General features: G+C 40.5%; 2 protein-coding genes across 4 annotated transcripts; both read right to left on the bottom strand.

Annotated features, from left to right (window-relative positions):
• Nucleotides 1–2,407: 2,407 nt before the first annotated feature.
• LOC116195427 (glutamate receptor 3.5-like) lies at nt 2,408–7,942 on the bottom strand. 3 transcript variants are annotated; one of them, XM_031524608.1, is made up of 7 exons: nt 7,563–7,942; nt 6,660–7,060; nt 4,841–6,180; nt 4,289–4,566; nt 4,008–4,039; nt 3,507–3,916; nt 2,408–3,102 (listed from the first exon to the last, which is right to left on the bottom strand). In XM_031524608.1, the coding sequence occupies exons 2-7, from the start codon at nt 6,970–6,972 to the stop codon at nt 2,638–2,640; spliced, it is 2,838 nt and encodes a 945-aa protein (XP_031380468.1). In that variant the 5' UTR covers nt 6,973–7,060; nt 7,563–7,942; the 3' UTR covers nt 2,408–2,637. The 3 variants fall into 3 exon arrangements, with proteins under 3 accessions (XP_031380468.1, XP_031380469.1, XP_031380470.1); XM_031524609.1 differs by having other exon boundaries at nt 6,660–7,057; nt 7,563–7,916; XM_031524610.1 differs by lacking the exon at nt 7,563–7,942 and having other exon boundaries at nt 4,841–6,172; nt 6,660–6,892.
• Nucleotides 7,943–12,062: 4,120 nt separating this feature from the next.
• On the bottom strand, nt 12,063–16,362 carry LOC116195913 (glutamate receptor 3.7). The gene is made up of 6 exons (XM_031525340.1): nt 15,716–16,362; nt 13,829–15,174; nt 13,325–13,602; nt 13,212–13,243; nt 12,706–13,112; nt 12,063–12,613 (listed from the first exon to the last, which is right to left on the bottom strand). The coding sequence occupies exons 1-6, from the start codon at nt 15,978–15,980 to the stop codon at nt 12,188–12,190; spliced, it is 2,754 nt and encodes a 917-aa protein (XP_031381200.1). The 5' UTR covers nt 15,981–16,362; the 3' UTR covers nt 12,063–12,187.
• Between the last annotated feature and the right edge of the window lie 360 nt (nt 16,363–16,722).

The following is a 16,722-nucleotide window of genomic DNA, read 5'->3' on the forward strand; positions in this document are numbered from 1 at the left end:
GGACGATAGTCATGTCGAGAATTGACCTATTATCAAAACAGGTCTAATTTGCTCAACAGAAAATTGTTTTCTTCACCAAAGATAATTTGCTTTTGTTTGCTTTCGTGAAACAAGTTATGTTTCTGCAAAAGTTGGTTGCACCCCTTCATGCCATAACTGCACCCTTCGGTATTAGCAGCTTATAAATTGGTGACCAGCCTGTTCTATCTACATCATTGTCATACCGGCTTAGACTTTTGTGTCACCTATATCGGATTCAAGCTTATACGGTCTTGGAAAATCTTCTTATCAATACAAAAGACGACATTGCAGGAGTTGGGTTGTGCCTATTGGTAACACCTATACCGTGTAAGAATCGGATTATGACAGATCAATCTTGTTCAAGATAAAAGCATCCATCATCAGCCCAAGATATCTTTTCTTCTTTCCTCTGCGTTCTTCACTTTCAGAAACTTTGAATCTGTCATTACATCTGCAAAAGATCAGAAAAAGCATAACTTACAGAGTTTGAGGTGATTTCAAGGAATCTAACCAATTTTTTTTTCAAGTTATTTACACAAAATAAAGAAGACGAGAAAGAGAGAGACTCGATGTAGGTACAGCAGCTTCTTCTCGATTTTCTTCATCACTCCGTGTCTTTTCCTGAACTTCTTCTAGTGTACTTGTAAAATAACAATTTAGGCTTAACGTAAGCGAGAATTTGGGACAAATAAACCTCACTTGATAGCTTGCGAGGGGGTGATTGTTGGATGCAAATTGGCTCAGAGCCGTTGTCCCTTACGTTTTCCATGTGATTGTGTTAGTCTTGTTGTTAGTTAACTGTTTCTTCGAAGACAAGACAGACAGTTGTTCAGGTTATTATGTTTGAATTTCGAATTTCAGTGTAGGAGGCAGTTATTTCTCTTGCAGTTATATGATGTGCTTTTATTAAAAAGGGTTGTAACTGACAGTTTGTGTATGTGTGAAGTTTGTCATCTTTCTCCCTCACTCTCTCTGGGTATTTTCTTTCTTTTGTACTGTCCAATTCTGCAATTCTGCAGATTTCACTGCATAATGCTTGTGAGTGTTGATCAGTTTGAGTGAGTGTGAGGAATAACAGTAATTCCTTTAATTTTTTCCGGTTGAACCTTATACCTTTTCTAGATATATGGTGATTCCTCTAATTTATAGAACTGCGTAATTGTGGACTACATATGATTACAAATAAATGCACATAATTATGATTGCCCAGACTACTACATGCACTCAGGAAACGATGGATTTCATCTTTGCTTCATGCGATGTCACCATATCGATTGGTCATCAAATGTATCCATCTAGAGCATCTCACGTATTATATTGAGAAAGCGTATCCTATGCAAAATACATCTCAATCATACTGATTGAGATAAAATTTTAAATTCCATAATGAAGATAAAATTTTAAAGACAATCTTTAAAAATGAAAAAAGTAACAGTTCAGTTAGCTCCACCAATCTTCAATTTGATTCTATGAGTTTTTATTATCATCGAACAAAAAAATCTATTCACGACAAGTGGACTGCAAACGAAAAACTATTCACTACTAAAATATACCGATAATCAAAACAGTTTATTGTCAATGGAATGGTAGACATCAAAATTTGACGGAAAGATCTTTTTACTTAAATAGAATAACCAAATGAAAATGTTAATAATGACGTAAAATGATAAACGATTATAGAGCGATTTTATTATTTAAATACTAAAAAAATCTAATTCATTATTTTGATTTTGATTAAAATAATTTTACTCATTTGATTCCACCATTCTTGTTCACAAAATATACTGATTTTTCTTTTTTCATGAAACTTGAGTGTTTTAGCAGGAAAAAGAACTCGTGAACCTTCAATATTTTATATAAATAAGCAACGCGGAGATTATCTTAGAGTGAGATTTGCAATCGTAAATTATTAAAGACCAATTTAGATAATACAATGCACGCGATTTATTAACTAATCTTTATTTATGTAATGGAAGGAATATTGGAGCCACAGCAGAGGGTTCCTGTACTCAGGTGGTGTCTCTTGTCATGTGAATTTGATCATCTGTCTCAGTTTACGGCCAGACATCCTTAACCACCGTATCTGCAAAAGCCCAAAAGGGCATCTCTTTTCGTCTATCACAATCACAAACGACTAGAGATCTTTGCGTTTCATTGGGTGGCCCGAAAAGCTGTGCTAGATCGAAATGAGCCATTTGATTGATCCAGAATTAGGCCGAGGCCGAGCCTTCCTTTTTCTGTTCGATTTACAGAGCCTATAGCATCCGTTCGAACCAACATGTAATAACTGCAGAGAGACTTGTATCTGGTTGATGCCTTCATTCATGAGACATCCAGAAATGGCAAAAGGAAAAACTATCTCTGGAAGTTACCCGGGCACGTCGACTGTGGATTATTGCTATCTACAGCTTGAATAACTTTCACAAATGAAATAATTCCAACGTGAACGTTAATTACAAAATGGTGACTTCTCGTCGACTTCTGCCCTCGTATACAATGTTACATGCATACCCTACCGTATATTGTTATTCTCCTTTCCCAAGAACTACCTGTGGCTACTCAGCTAAAATTACAGAGAGAGAGGCAGAAGTTTACCTCGAGATCAAACGAATATTCTCATGAAGAAAGCGAAGGAAAGTGTCCATCCGAGACCTGGCTCGTTTGCGGCTCGGGCCCATCACTGCTATTCTTTCGCTTAAGCATCTGCTTGATCTCTGCTTCCTTTTTATCAACAAAATCGAACAGATGCTTGATGCTTTTTGATCGGGTGGTCTGTCGGGAACTGGCAGGCTGGATGTCCTCGACCTCGACCTCCTGATTGCTCTCAGGGCTGAACCTCTGGTACTGCTTGAAGACCCGACAGAAGAAGACCGCAAGAGCAAGGAAGCTCGCAATTCCGCATATGAGGAAGAGACCCCAGAAGCTGTCGAGGGACAGGCGGCTCTGGTCGTCACTGATTGCCGGGGTGCACTCGCTGTTGGAGAGCCACTTGTCATGGATCTTCTGGAGGTCGCCATTCTCTGACAGTTGGAGGATAGCTGTGGACAAGTCGACCGCAAGAGGAGAGTCCCGTTGGAATGCCTATCATCGAACATATATTAGCTCAAGAAATCAGTATTAAGATCTTTTCAGGTTTCTCTCCACAGGAGCCCTCTGGACATTCGTTAAGGAGTACTTGCATTTTGATAAAAAAAATTGTCCTGGTAAATAAAAACAGCTGCTGCATGGAGAATAACAGATATTTAAAGAGCTTATATTTACCAAGAAAAATTGCCGAACAAAGCAGAAGAAGGTATCCCTTAACAGGTGCTGCAATGGCGCTGGTTAGATTCACCGGTTCCTTCTTTTGGTGTTTTTCTTAAAATTAAAGTTTTTTCTTGTTATGTTCGTAATGTTATCCATAGCTGAAAAATGGATATATCTGTTCCACTTCAAATTAAGACCAGAGAGGAAAAGCGACAAAGTAATAAACAGAGTTAACTTACAAATCCCCAACCACTCCTCGTGAACTCCTGCCCGACTGTCCTGAACTCACAGTTTGTGCTTGCCAGGAAGAGTTCAATATAGGGAAGCTCATCAACGATAGCAGCAACTCCTCCACCTTTCGTTCCTTTCTGAAGGGCGATTGCATAATCTTCCTGGCTCTGCAACTTGACGAGCCGAGACTCAGCTATGTTGAGCTCGTCAGTAAGATAATTCCACGCAAATGACCCCTCTTGGACTCCAATCTTTTGGTTGCCCGCGATCAAGCTGTCGATCCCTTGGATCCCTGAAGTCAGTTGCTGAACGGTGAGGATTGAGGTCAAACTAGCCGTGTAGCTCGAGTTGATGATAAGTACTACGAAGAGCCATATAATAAGGACCAATCGGCCCAAGGTGCTCTGTGTGTTCTCTCCTGATAAAAATAAAGAAAAGGACCTAATGAGTTCTTGTAATGAATGCCAACTATAAGAAGTGCGCAGTAATTTCGGGATTAGGCAACTTACTGTGTGAGAAGAACATTGTCGAGAAACTAAACCTGCAAGAACAGATATGTATCAGTAGGAGCACCATTTGATGAAATATCAAAAAAATTCAGCTATGAACTACACCAGGCAACAATGAACTGCAGAGGATCTTTACATATGCGTATAATAAGTTGTACTTTGACACTGAGATGTACGCTATAGAAGCACTCATGCACATACGATTCAGTTATCCAAAAGTGAAACACATGATGGGGAATTTTTCAGTCCACGGTTTATGAATTAATAAAGATTAAACTAACCAGAAAATTGTTATAAGTTGCTTTCTTGGTGGGCCCCGGAACTCGTGATTGATCCTGTGCTCGAGAATCCATACCACAGCTCCCACAAAGAGGAAGAAGGCACCGGTGACACACCACATTGGCACTGTAAATGGTTTTAGGAAAGCCCAAGGATTTGATTTCTGCATCTTGACCGGGGCAACAACAACAAGGCCTGACTCCATGTAAGGCTGGGTAAAGTCCACGATCTTTGTCCTGTTCGTAACAATCGTAATGTCTCCAACTGCTGCATCGAAGTTCTGAAAAGCACAAGAGAATCATCATATCCTGATCATGTACGATATAGAGATGTCCACAGAAGCTGTTAAATAGACTGCCTTTCCTAAAATTATAAGTTTGCAGGAAGGATGAAAAAACCGTTGACAAATAATCAGAAGCAGACGCTACTACTGTCTATCATTTTAAGGTGTTGGTCATTCTAAAAGCTTAAACCTGTAGGAAGATGCATGGACAATGTGTGTCAAGCATGATCTTCCAGAAATGGAACGACTAGTTTTGGAGCTGAGTACTCACATTCTGGGCAACCTGGTACACGAGATCACTGAAATCAGGGTTATGGATTCCGTTTCCATATAGTATATATGTGTGCGGAACGGGATATGGCAGCAAATTTAGGGCCGACTCGAAGACATCAATACAGTACCCCTTAACCCCTGGAGGATTCTTATCTTTCGCTACAAATTCCTTGTAGAACACTCGATTAGGCACCGCAATTCTGAGTGGCTTCCCATTATTTGGGAACACCCAACCTCGAGGCCTTGCTGTGGTTTCCCCAGGCCAAATCACTCCGTAGAGATGCTGATTGCTTGTCGAAGTATTGGGTGGCTTCTGATATAAGATTTCAGGAGAGACAACTGAGAGCCCTGAATAATTGGACCAGTAACCAATCCTGCGGAAGCTGGTTCCCCCGATGTTTAGAACATCAAATGCAGGATGGATGAGGTTCTTATCGGGATCAAACTGAATTTGCCCACTAAGTCCGGTGAAGTTGGTCCGCAGAATCATCTGCAGGAACTGCTGCCCTCCATCAAAAATGTGAAGGGATGATAGTTGGAGTCCAGTACTATTGTCATCATGTAGTTTCGGGTCATTCGAGAATGAGATGTTTCCACCTTCATTGAAGAAAGCATCTAGGGCCCGGGCAACTAGCAAAACTGAATCATAAGCATACAGCGCGTAAGAGTTTGGCTTGGGACTTCCCCTATATTTTAGGCTGTTCCAGCGAGAAAGGAAACTCTTCTTGAGATCAGAATCGGGAGTATGATGACGAAGAGCAATTACTCCTTGAAGCAAATTCATCTTGCTGGGGTCAACCTGCTCTGTTGAATCCAGAACTGAAGAGAGCCAATCGGTAGTGATCCAAACATACCCAGCACTCGTCATTCCTAAATACTTTGCGGCAGAAAAGATATCAAGGCCTGAGTCAGGATTTACGTGGACAACATAAACCCGAGATTCCATAAGATTCACTTCAACCAACAGATCTTTTATCGCGGTTTTTGTTGCTCCAGGAGGAAAAGCAGCCTTGTAGGCAATTTTTGCACGGCTCTTCGTGAGAGCGTCTCCCAGGACGGAAATTCCACTCCTACCGAAATCGTCATCCACAAAAATCGCGACCACTTCTCTCCAGCCGAAGTACTCGACTATGTCTGCAATTGCATACATCTGGAAGTAGTCACTTTGCGTGGTTCGGATGAAATAAGGGTACTGGAGGGAGGACAATGTGGGGTCTGTCGCCCCGAATGAGAGAAGCGGGACACGGAGCTCGTTGACTACATGTGAGATCACATGAGCTATTCCCGAGGACTGTGGGCCAACTGCTGCCACAACGTCGTTCTCAATCAGCTGCAGAGCTACACATGATACCGGATGAAACCTCTTGTTAGATTACTGCTAATCAAATTAAATACCCCTTTTACGGAAGTGCCACAATTTTTACAGCAATCTGTTAAACTATGATTACAGTTCTTTGTTACGAACCTAATATAATAACTTTGAAGTTTGTTATATCAAAAAGACAATGCCATAAGCACAAAAAAACTTCAATTCACTAGGATTTATCAGCTACTCTTGTAACAGGGCATAATACACATATAAAGGCATGAGCAAGAACTAGTAGCTGAAACTTGAAATCCTACTTAGATAGCCGAATTTCCCAGAACCACTAAGTGATAGTTGACTTGGGAGTAGCTCTTGGGTATTTTTTATTTTACTCCGTATAGAGGAAAATGGTATTGGTTTCTGATGTAAATTCATCTGTTATCAATGAAGTTTCATCATTTATCCAAAAAAAAAAAAAAAAAAAAAGCATTGACTGGATCTCGGACAATACCTTCAACAGTTCCCAGAAATCCGCTGCAGTTTGTGTCGTGAACAATAAGGTTCAATTTCGTCCCGGGAAGAAGATTCGGGTCAGAATTGACATCGTCAACGGCAGCCATGACCGCAGGCTGGGCCGAGCGGCCAATGACTGAATCATAAGTGAACAGAGCGCCGATATTCACGATGCTCGGCCTCGAAGAGTTGGCACTGTTCCCAGCCCCAACCACCCCTCTGAGAAGCATCAAAATACTGAGAAATAACAGAGATTTTGCGCTTCTTATAAGCATCGGGCAGTCCCGTCGTGAACTAGATAGCGGGTCCATGTCTCTCCGAGCTGTATCTTAGAAACCGACGAGCTTCTCCCTGCCTAATTCAACCTCCGACCATAGTTGACCAAGTTAAGCATCTCTGCTGTGACAAAAACAAAGATTTGAGCTTCATCATTAAAGAGAAAACTTCCCAGAAAACAACTCAACAAGCTCCTCCAATCCTTAAGAATCACAAACCATAAACTCCAAAAAGCTGCTAAGATTACAGAAATCATCACAGGAAATAGTTGTCCGAAAAATTTGGGAGAAGATGAAAATAACAGCAAGAGAAATGCTTTAGCAATTCAAATTAAGCACGGACGCAGACCAACCAAAAAAAAAAAAGGAAAAGAAAAATTAAAGCTTTGTTGCCAAGAACCGACTCCCACGTCGGGTAACAGCGAAAACAACGTCGAACGCAATCATCGGAGCTGGGTGCATTTTTTTTTTATTTTTTTTTTTTTTGCTGCCATTACCAAACCCAGAAAACAGGAACAAGAGGAAAGCTTTAAAAATCATATTTTTAAGCAAGATGGTGGACTGATCGAAGCTCATTTGCTTGGAAGAAGCACGTGGAGTGCAGTGAGAGAGAGAAATCCAATTACCTGGAGACCCCCGACAAAATGCTACCAAATGCTCCGAAGTCCCCGTTGGGTATTTATTCATTCTAAGTCCATCAAGTCGCGCTCAACACGAAATCAAAGAGACATGACACAGGCAGAGAGATAGAGACGGAGAGAGAGGCCCCTCCCACAGAAAAGGTGTTTAAACAGTCCATGAGGCCTCAAGCAAGGAATCATTCTATTCTCCTCTCATTGTTTCTGGGTGTGCGATCTCGCTCCCAAGCCTTTCACCAAGAACAAGCTTCCAGAGAGAGAGAGTGACAGGCAGACTCCAGAGAGAGAGAGACAGGCAGACGGCTGAATAAAACACAGGAATTCATAATAGGCTTTTCGAGATTTTCTTCTTTTTTTCCATTTGGGGTGTGATGTAAAGCTGAAATACGAATTGCGGCTCTGATTAAAGAAAAAGCATGAACTTGACGTCGATCGATGGTCACGATCTGTGCAAAATTAATGAAAAATGATACAATATTTATGGTTGATTTGGTTTGTAAATGTGATTTTAAAATCATAATTTTAACATAATTCTATCAATAATAAAAAAAATAATCCATACAAAATTAAAAAGTTAATCTTATTTATACTACTTTTTTAACAATAAATTAAAATAATTCATACAAAGTCAAAGTGTGTGTTCCATTTATACCGCTCTTTTTCAAAATTAAAATCTAATTTTAAAATTTTATTTTGAAACCAAGCGCAGTATTAACTTGATAAGAAAAATTAAAATTCATATTTTTTATTAAAAAATAAAATTCGTGCGAAATTAAAAATGGATCAAGGTACTTGTTTTTTTTAATCATTAACTTTTTTTTTAAAGGGAGGGAATTATTTTATTGAAGGCGTAAAAATTGGCAAAGGTGGGGCCCGCGTTCTAGCTGTGTGAAACATGTGGATACTGACTGGGTACAAGGACAACATCTCGTATTAGAAAAATATTTGACCATATGACTTCTCCAACTGGTGAACCTCTTCTTAACTCTTACAATTGATGATTAACCATCTAATATGAGAAATGCTTGAAAACAATTTACAGCAAAATTTATTCATAATTTTGTTTCACTATATTTCATCGTTACTGACATATTTCAACTACTTTCAGGAAATTTTTCTTCTATTAATATTGCAGGAACGACGAATATCACATAAATTAATACGACAAAAAAAATGGGAACATGATTAAAATGGAGTGTGAAGCAATAGCGCACATCCCTACCTGATAATCAAGAGATTCTAACTTCGATATCCAATGGGACTATTTGTGTCATTTTATTAGCTATTAAGATTTTTTTCATTATACTATGTTCGGGGATCTCCCTTATAACAGAAAAAAAAAAAAAGAATGGAAAGAAAGAAGGTGTTCCATGGGTTTTATAAAAATAAATGATACTTTTCTCTGGAAATATTAAAATATGGAAACCCTAGCTAAGAAACTTGATGGTGATGCAAGTAGATAGGATAAAGGGGGTTCTTTTATAACAAGGATAAAAAATAGAGTTTATTGTCATTTTGATTCCTAAAAGATTCATCGGCTAACAATTTTGTCTTTTAAAAAATTTTACTATCAAAGTAGTCGTTGAATTTAATTTCCTTCTATCAAAATAGCCCAATAATAAATTGGCATAAGAAAAGCTAATGTCATTGTGAATTGAAAGTATTAAAAGTGTCATTGTGACTCCTTATCATGTTAGACGGACCCCTAAATTTAATAATTTTGTTCGAGTTTTTTCCTTGTATAAAGAATTATACTTCTTTTTTCCCCAAATTGAAACACATATGTATTCGCACTTTGTCACAAATAACATTTTTTTTTCTTATTATAGAACATGTCGATGAATTTAGCATGAGAAATAAGTAGCTAAATAAAGGAGTATAAATTATTCCAATAATGAGAATCGAACTTGGAACCTTTTGGTCAGTGGACAAGAGTATTTCGCATTATAATGTACCCCTTTCTTCATACCGTGATTTTTTTTTTTCGAGCTTCATCAGTAAATTTGTAGTTAAGATGAAATATATCTAACATAATTCCACAACCAAATATCAGTGGCATGCTGAAGACAGAAGGGTCCATGCACAATCACTTCATGTTATTCGCATAAAGTATTTTATTAATCTTCATGCACTGCTGAATTAATATGCTTCCACTGCTCAATTCATCTTCCATCAGTGGTCCTTTCACATAAGTGAGGCTAATTCATAAATAGACAACACATCAGTCGTAACACGATGATTCGATATGGAAGTCGCAATCGTGGCTCGTGTGAAGATTTTAGCCTTTCGGCATATGAGAAAACACCAATTTGCACATAACAAAGTAATCATCTCAAAAAAATAAGGGATGTATACATATAAGAAAAGAGACAGAACAATGAGAACAGGACAGGATCCATCAAAGGGCAAGCTGCGAGTCTAAAGATGTCGTCATTCTCCGCTTCATTAATCAACGGTCAATTTTCTTTTGAATGTTATGCTTCGACCTCCTATGTGGTTTCACCAACTTTCACTCTAATAGTCATTCGTGTAAGAAATTCCTAGACAGCATTGACATAAAAATTGTCGTGTATATATATGTGTGTGTGTTTGTATGTCAATATAACGGAAATTTCATAGCTTGTTTGAAAATGAATGTGAAAGTTTCTGTTGATTCAAAGAGAAGTAAGAACCGCTGGACGCATAGGCATTTCGAATAAAAACGTTTTTCATATTCTGAAAAGATGGTCTATCATTCTACTGAGTAAAACAGATGGTTTATCAGTCCAGTTCGTTGCCTTCTCCGCCGCGAGCTAGCACTTCCAGCAACTCGTTCAAGATCATTATCTCCGAGTCACCGATCAGTAGACATATGTTTATTATTAGTTTCGATCTGTTAATGCCAGAATACAAATACGATGAGAAGGGATTTTCTAAAATGACGATTTCCAAATATGGTTTTTGCAATCGAGTCTTTTTTGAAACAATCAATCCCATGTTAAAACCCCGAGCATTACTTTACTCTTACTGATTGACCTCGGAGATCTTTCTTTTATTTGTAATCACATCTTGGTAACGTATACACAATTTGCACTCCTAGTTAGATAAAAAATACTCGAACTTTCGCTTTTCTTTCTTTTAAGAAAATTTTGCCAAACACGTCCGACAGATATTTTTTAAAAAAAATTGTAATTTATTTATTTTTGTTTTTTACAAAAAAGGCCTCGAGTGACGCAAAATATATGGTCCGAATTTTTCAGGTGATGGGAACCGCTAACCAGAAAAGGGAAAGGGACAAAGAGATAAAACTAATGAAAAAAGGTTGAAAACCGAAATTCGATCGAATGATATAACTCATGATGGTGTCGTGCCCTCATCTAACGGCGGTCAGGACAGTTAACGGTAACGATCACGGCGGCGTGATTGAGGCAGCCGCTCTGCTCCTTGACGTTCTCCATCCACTGGTGGCAGCCAAGATAAAAAACGTGCCATTTTATTATTGGAGACAATGACAAACACAGAGGAACATACAATAATAGCTCCCCTTCTATTACACAACAAAAGGTCAAAGGAAAATTTTACATGAGCTCGATTCGATTGATAAAATCAAATTTGCAAAGTCCATATCGATCTTCCTATGAATGATGTGAGGATTTGAATTGTGCATGAACTTTGATTTTATCCATCTGCATCGATTGCAATGGCACATGACAGTCATCGAGTCCCTCTCGCCGCGTGTGAAGTCACTCGATGCACTATTTTTCGAGTGGTCGACATATCTCCACCTCGAACAGGACGACTCGTGTATTACACAGATAATGCATTCCCAACTTTGGCAGGAGGACCCATTACAATTGCAGCCATGACACAGGAACCACTGTGGATACTCGAATCACTTACTATGACACATCGCTATACGTAAAACATGTTTTACCAAAACAGAACATCGACTCCCACCGAGGAAAGTTCCGTTTTTATAGTTTCATGGAAGGGCCTTACCGACGGAAAACTCCGATTCGTAACAACACAGACATGCGGATAAGATAGCAGAAGACGGAAGGAAAGGCCAAAATTGTATTGTCAGTTGGGGTGGTGTGGGGGGCTCCATTATGTACGAAGGAGATGAATCGGATCAGATACTTCAGTAGCGTGGGGAATCAGATGCCATCACTGTTGGAGTGGGCTCCCATGTCTTTGTTCTTTTCCTCAGATATTTTCTACAATTGAATGAACAAAGGACGATAAATCTATAGCCAATGACACAACCGGGTACACTTGACCCCATTCGCCATGAGAAATTTTACAGATGACAGACATTGAATTAATTGATCATGACTTTCGAGACATCTGATATATTCATTCGACCCGGTCCATCCGCATTACCGTGTTTAAGTTGGCCACCTGTGTTGCGTTTCATGGATTATTTCACGTGTTAACCGTGATCGCAAGAATTTGACTGTATTCAAATCGGCGATCGTAAGTACTGTTGGAAGGATTTTGGTATGAGAATAATCCTCAGCAGACTGTGTGTTAATTCGATATATTTTTTTCATTTCGATTTCATACAATTACAAGACTAAATTGCGACAAAATCCTTTGAACAGAGTAAGCTAGCCTACACATGACAATACTCATCACCTGCTCTGGGGCTGCTGATGATGATTCTCGACCTTAGACAAAACAGCTCTCTTGATAGCCTCTTCCTTCTGGTCGATAAAGTCGAAAAAGCTATGTACAACCTCGGTGCATCGGATAACTGGGGACACCGACGGTAATGATGAGGGAGCCACTTGCTGCCGCCTCTTGTACTGGACGTATGATCGGACCACCCTGAGGAGAAACACCATCAGGGCCACGAGGGCGGAGCCCCCACATAGAAGGTAGAGGCCCCAGAAGCTGATAAGTTGGAGCTGGGTCGCTTCAGAGCTTCGTCGCCTCTCGTCAGGACAGCCCATCTTACAGAACCACCTCTCGTTAATCTCCTGGAGCTTTCCGCTCTCGGACAGCTTTAGGATCGCCGTGGACACGTCCACAGCCAGTGGAGATCCTCGCTGGAAAGCCTAATGATAGAAAAAATTTATAGGAAAAATCAATCAATCAATCCTCGCTGGAAAGCCTATTGTTTGAGTCGTTCACTGAAGCTTGTACTTACGAATCCCCAGCCACCCCTTGTGAAAGATTGCCCGATAATCCCGAACTCAGTTTGCTTCGACAGGAATAGCTCCACATAAGGAAGCTCGTCCACTATTGCTGCAACCCCACCATTCTTTGGCCCTAGCCGAAGAGCTCTCTCGTACTCTTCTGGGGAGCCCAAGGGAACGAGCCTTGATCGGGTGATGTAGAGGCTGTTGGCCAAATAGCTGTAAGCAAATGATCCGACTTGGTATCCAATCGGCCAGTCACTGGTAATCAAGCTGTCGATCCCCGTGATTGGTGATGAGAGCTGCTGAATGGTCAGGATTGAAGTTAAGCTCGCTGTGTAGCTTGAAGTGATGACCATAAGCAAAAAGAGCCACAGCACCATTATCATTTTCCCCAAAGGGCTCACAGTATCTTCCTCTGCAAACAAATAGCAAAATTGAAAATGTGTCACCTGTAAAATCACAGTAGAACAATGCAATTCGCAACTTGTGATTTCGAGGAGAAATTTTTGCTTACGGTTTTTCTTAAACAGCGTTGAGAAGCTAAATCTGCAAAAAGGAGAAGTTTTCATAAGGTTCGTTCCATGAATCATAATCCAGAAACGAAAAATCTGTTCAACAGTAACTCACAGGAATATTGTCACGAGCTGCCGCATAGGCGGGCCTCGAAAGTCCTTGTTGACCCGGTGCTCAAGGAACCAAATCACCACTGCAATCATCACGAAGGATGCCGCGGTGACACACCACATCTCTGTCGTAAAAGGCTTGAGGAAGACCCATGCACTTGCTTTCTCATCGTCAATTGGGGCCACAATCACAAGGCCTGTAGAAGCATAAGGCTGACTGAAATCGACGGTTCTCGTTCTGTTTGTTACAATAGCAATGTCCCCAACAGCAGCATCAAACACCTGCGCAAGAACAAGTTTCATGCTATTACGAATACAACTTCCATTGCGCAGCTCAATTTTCCAAGAAAAGGGAAAGTGTAAAGTTTTTGCCAATCCAAAAATAGTTGCTTAATTTGGTATATAACAATCGCGTATCCATCTACAACAATCCCCTTGAATTTCTTAAGGATTTCGATGTGAAAGAATATTCAGGGAAATAGCATGAGACCATCTGTGATGTACTTACATCGTCTTCAACCATTTTGATGAGCTCGTCGTAACTGGGGTTAAAAGTACCATCTCCAAATGGCACAAATTTGTAAGGAACATCGTACGGGATCAACTTACAAGCTTCGGTGAAGACATCAATACAATATCCTTGGGTCTCATGGCTCTCGTTTTGCATGACGAAATCCCTGAAGCTAAACCTGTTTGGAACTCCGATCCTCAACGGCCTTTCATTGTCTGCAATTACCCATCCACGCGGCTTTATTGTATTTCCACCAGGCCACTTGACTTCTCGGAGCTCCTGGTCTTGACGGGAATACTTGTCCTGGTCCCCACTGATGGCAAGAGAAGGAGGTGAAACTGAGAAGCCAGATAGCATAGACCAGAACCCAACAGAGCGAACAGCCTTCTCGTCTATGTTTATGACCTCGTAACCACCATTTACGATGCCCCGATCTGAATTGAACCGGACTCGGCCTGTCAAGCCCGTGAAGTTCACCTGCAATAACTTCTTTAGCAATGGGGCCCCACCAGTGAAGACCTTTAGATCCCCAAACTGAATCCTACTCTTGTCCAGATTATACAGTGCGTGACTGAAGGCGAAGGTCATGTTCCCTTCTTCTTTCACATACCGATCGAGAGCTCGTGCTACCACCCAAACTGAATCATACGCACAAAGGCCATAAGAATTTAGCACCGAACTCACTAGTCCTTTTCTCCTCATTACATCCCATCGGGCCAAAAAGGCCTTCTTACCGGCTGATTCAGGTGTGTACTGCCTCAGAGAAACTGTTCCCTGAAGCATCTCAAAAGTTGTCTGACCGATTGGAGACATTGAATCTATGGTAGCAGAGAGCCAATCCGTAGCGAACCAAACAAAACCACTGGTCATCATGTTGAGTTCTTGTGCTATCTTATAGATCCTCAAACTCGGGTCTGGATTAATGTGAACCACATAAACTCGAGGACCAAACAGTTTCGATTCATTTAGCATACGAGTGATCTCAACGGATCCCACCTGAACTGACAAAGGCAACCGATAGGAAATCTTAATCAGTTTCTTCTCCAGCTCGTCCCCTAGAGCGGAAATTCCATTTCTGCCATAATCATCGTCCACATAAATGGCTATGATCTCCTTCCACTCGTAAAAGTCGATCAAGTCGGCAAGTGCAGCCATCTGGTGGGAGTCACTCTGGGCTGTACGGACAAAGAAAGGGAACTGGAGGGCAGAGAGAGTGGGGTCGGTGGCAGCGAAAGAGATGAGAGGGATGTGAAGGTTCGTAGCAATCGAGGAGATCATGTGGGCAATCGCTGAGGACTGTGGCCCAAGTATAGCAACCACCTGTTGCTCAATCACTTGGAAAGCTGCGGAATTCAAAAGAAATTCAAAGTTTGAGGATAAGTATGACCAATTTCCGCAGGGAAAATGCAAATGATATATGCCTAACATAGGCCATTTATATCACGTTTGGCACCAAGCAACCAGGAGCAAGATGAACAGAGTCTCCATTCAGATATGGAATGTTTAACACAGCCATTCGATGTCCTTCATACTGAGCAAGGTTAACAACACAACAACAAAAAGATGTGCTTCTCAATGCTATCTATCTTCCATTTTCGTCCTTCCCTACTTTCTGCAAACACGTCACGGATTTTGCCTTAAATTTCTGTCTTTCCTAGTAGAATTTCCGGCTTATATCTAACTGAATACTTACAGGGCACGTCAAATTAAAGAATCGATCGTTGCTGCGACTAATACAAGTTCACTATTCAAAGCAAAGAATCCCTAGACTGCCATATCAAAGTACGATCTTTAAATCCAGGAAACAGCACAAGGGCTATAACAATATAAGAAACACAACAAAGTTCAAGAAGCAGAACGAGCAAAGGCTGAAGCTTTGTTTACTTTCAACGGAGCCCATGAAGACGCTGCAGTTGGCGTCCTGCATGACCAGCCTCAGCTCCGTGCCCCTGAGGATGGTGGGGTCCGCATTGACATCAGAGACAGCAGCCTCCATAGCAGCCTTGGCAGCTCTACCGATGACAGAGTCGTAAGTGAAGATTGCCCCAATCTTCACTACGGAGGGCTTCTGGGAGGAAACAAACCCAGCAAGGAACAGTGGCCATGACAGCAAGAGGAGGAGTGGGATCAAAGGCCCAGTTGATTTCATCTTCCCACAAATACGCTGAGCAGAAAAAGGATCAAGCTTTTCGGGAATTCGGGTCGCGCATGACTGAGCAAGATGACTGTAAATTCTGCAACTTTCGCTCTCCAACTCAAAATGGATAACGGGAAATCAAGAATTGGACATGTCCATTTGAGCCTAAAGCAAGATCAGTATGTGGGTTGGTGAGGAAATGGGCTACAAAGAGGGAAAAAAAAAATTCTAACGGAGAGCTTTAAACCCAAACTGGGCAGTGAAGAAGAGCAAGACAGACAAGGGGAACAAAGACACACCTATAATGGAGAACAGAGTGGAACTGGAAAAGGGTAGTGGCTAATTATATCCGTCGGAAAAACCAAAAAGTTAAACAAAAGAGAGGCACGGAACACGATGCTCAATCTATCCTATCTATAGATCTATTTATTATATGTTATGAATTAATAATTTAAAATTTTCCAGAAAAGAAGAAAATAATAATTTAAATAGGCCGGTCACGTCCCGTGGGCCAAGGCTGCAAAGGCGACGAATCATGAATGGACGCATAATAACTTATTAGCGTACTTATTCAAGAAAATACTTATAAGATTCATGTTGCGTTTAATTTCATAATATAATTTTAAAATCAGATTTTGATTTTGAAAAAGAGTGATATAAATGGGGCTTACCCTTTAACTTTGTATGAATTATATTGTTTTGTTGTGGAAAAAAGTGGTATAAATGGGGTCAATTCTTTGACTTTATATGAGTT

Source organism: Punica granatum, chromosome 2 (assembly GCF_007655135.1).
Source record: "Punica granatum isolate Tunisia-2019 chromosome 2, ASM765513v2, whole genome shotgun sequence".
NCBI lineage: Eukaryota > Viridiplantae > Streptophyta > Magnoliopsida > Myrtales > Lythraceae > Punica > Punica granatum.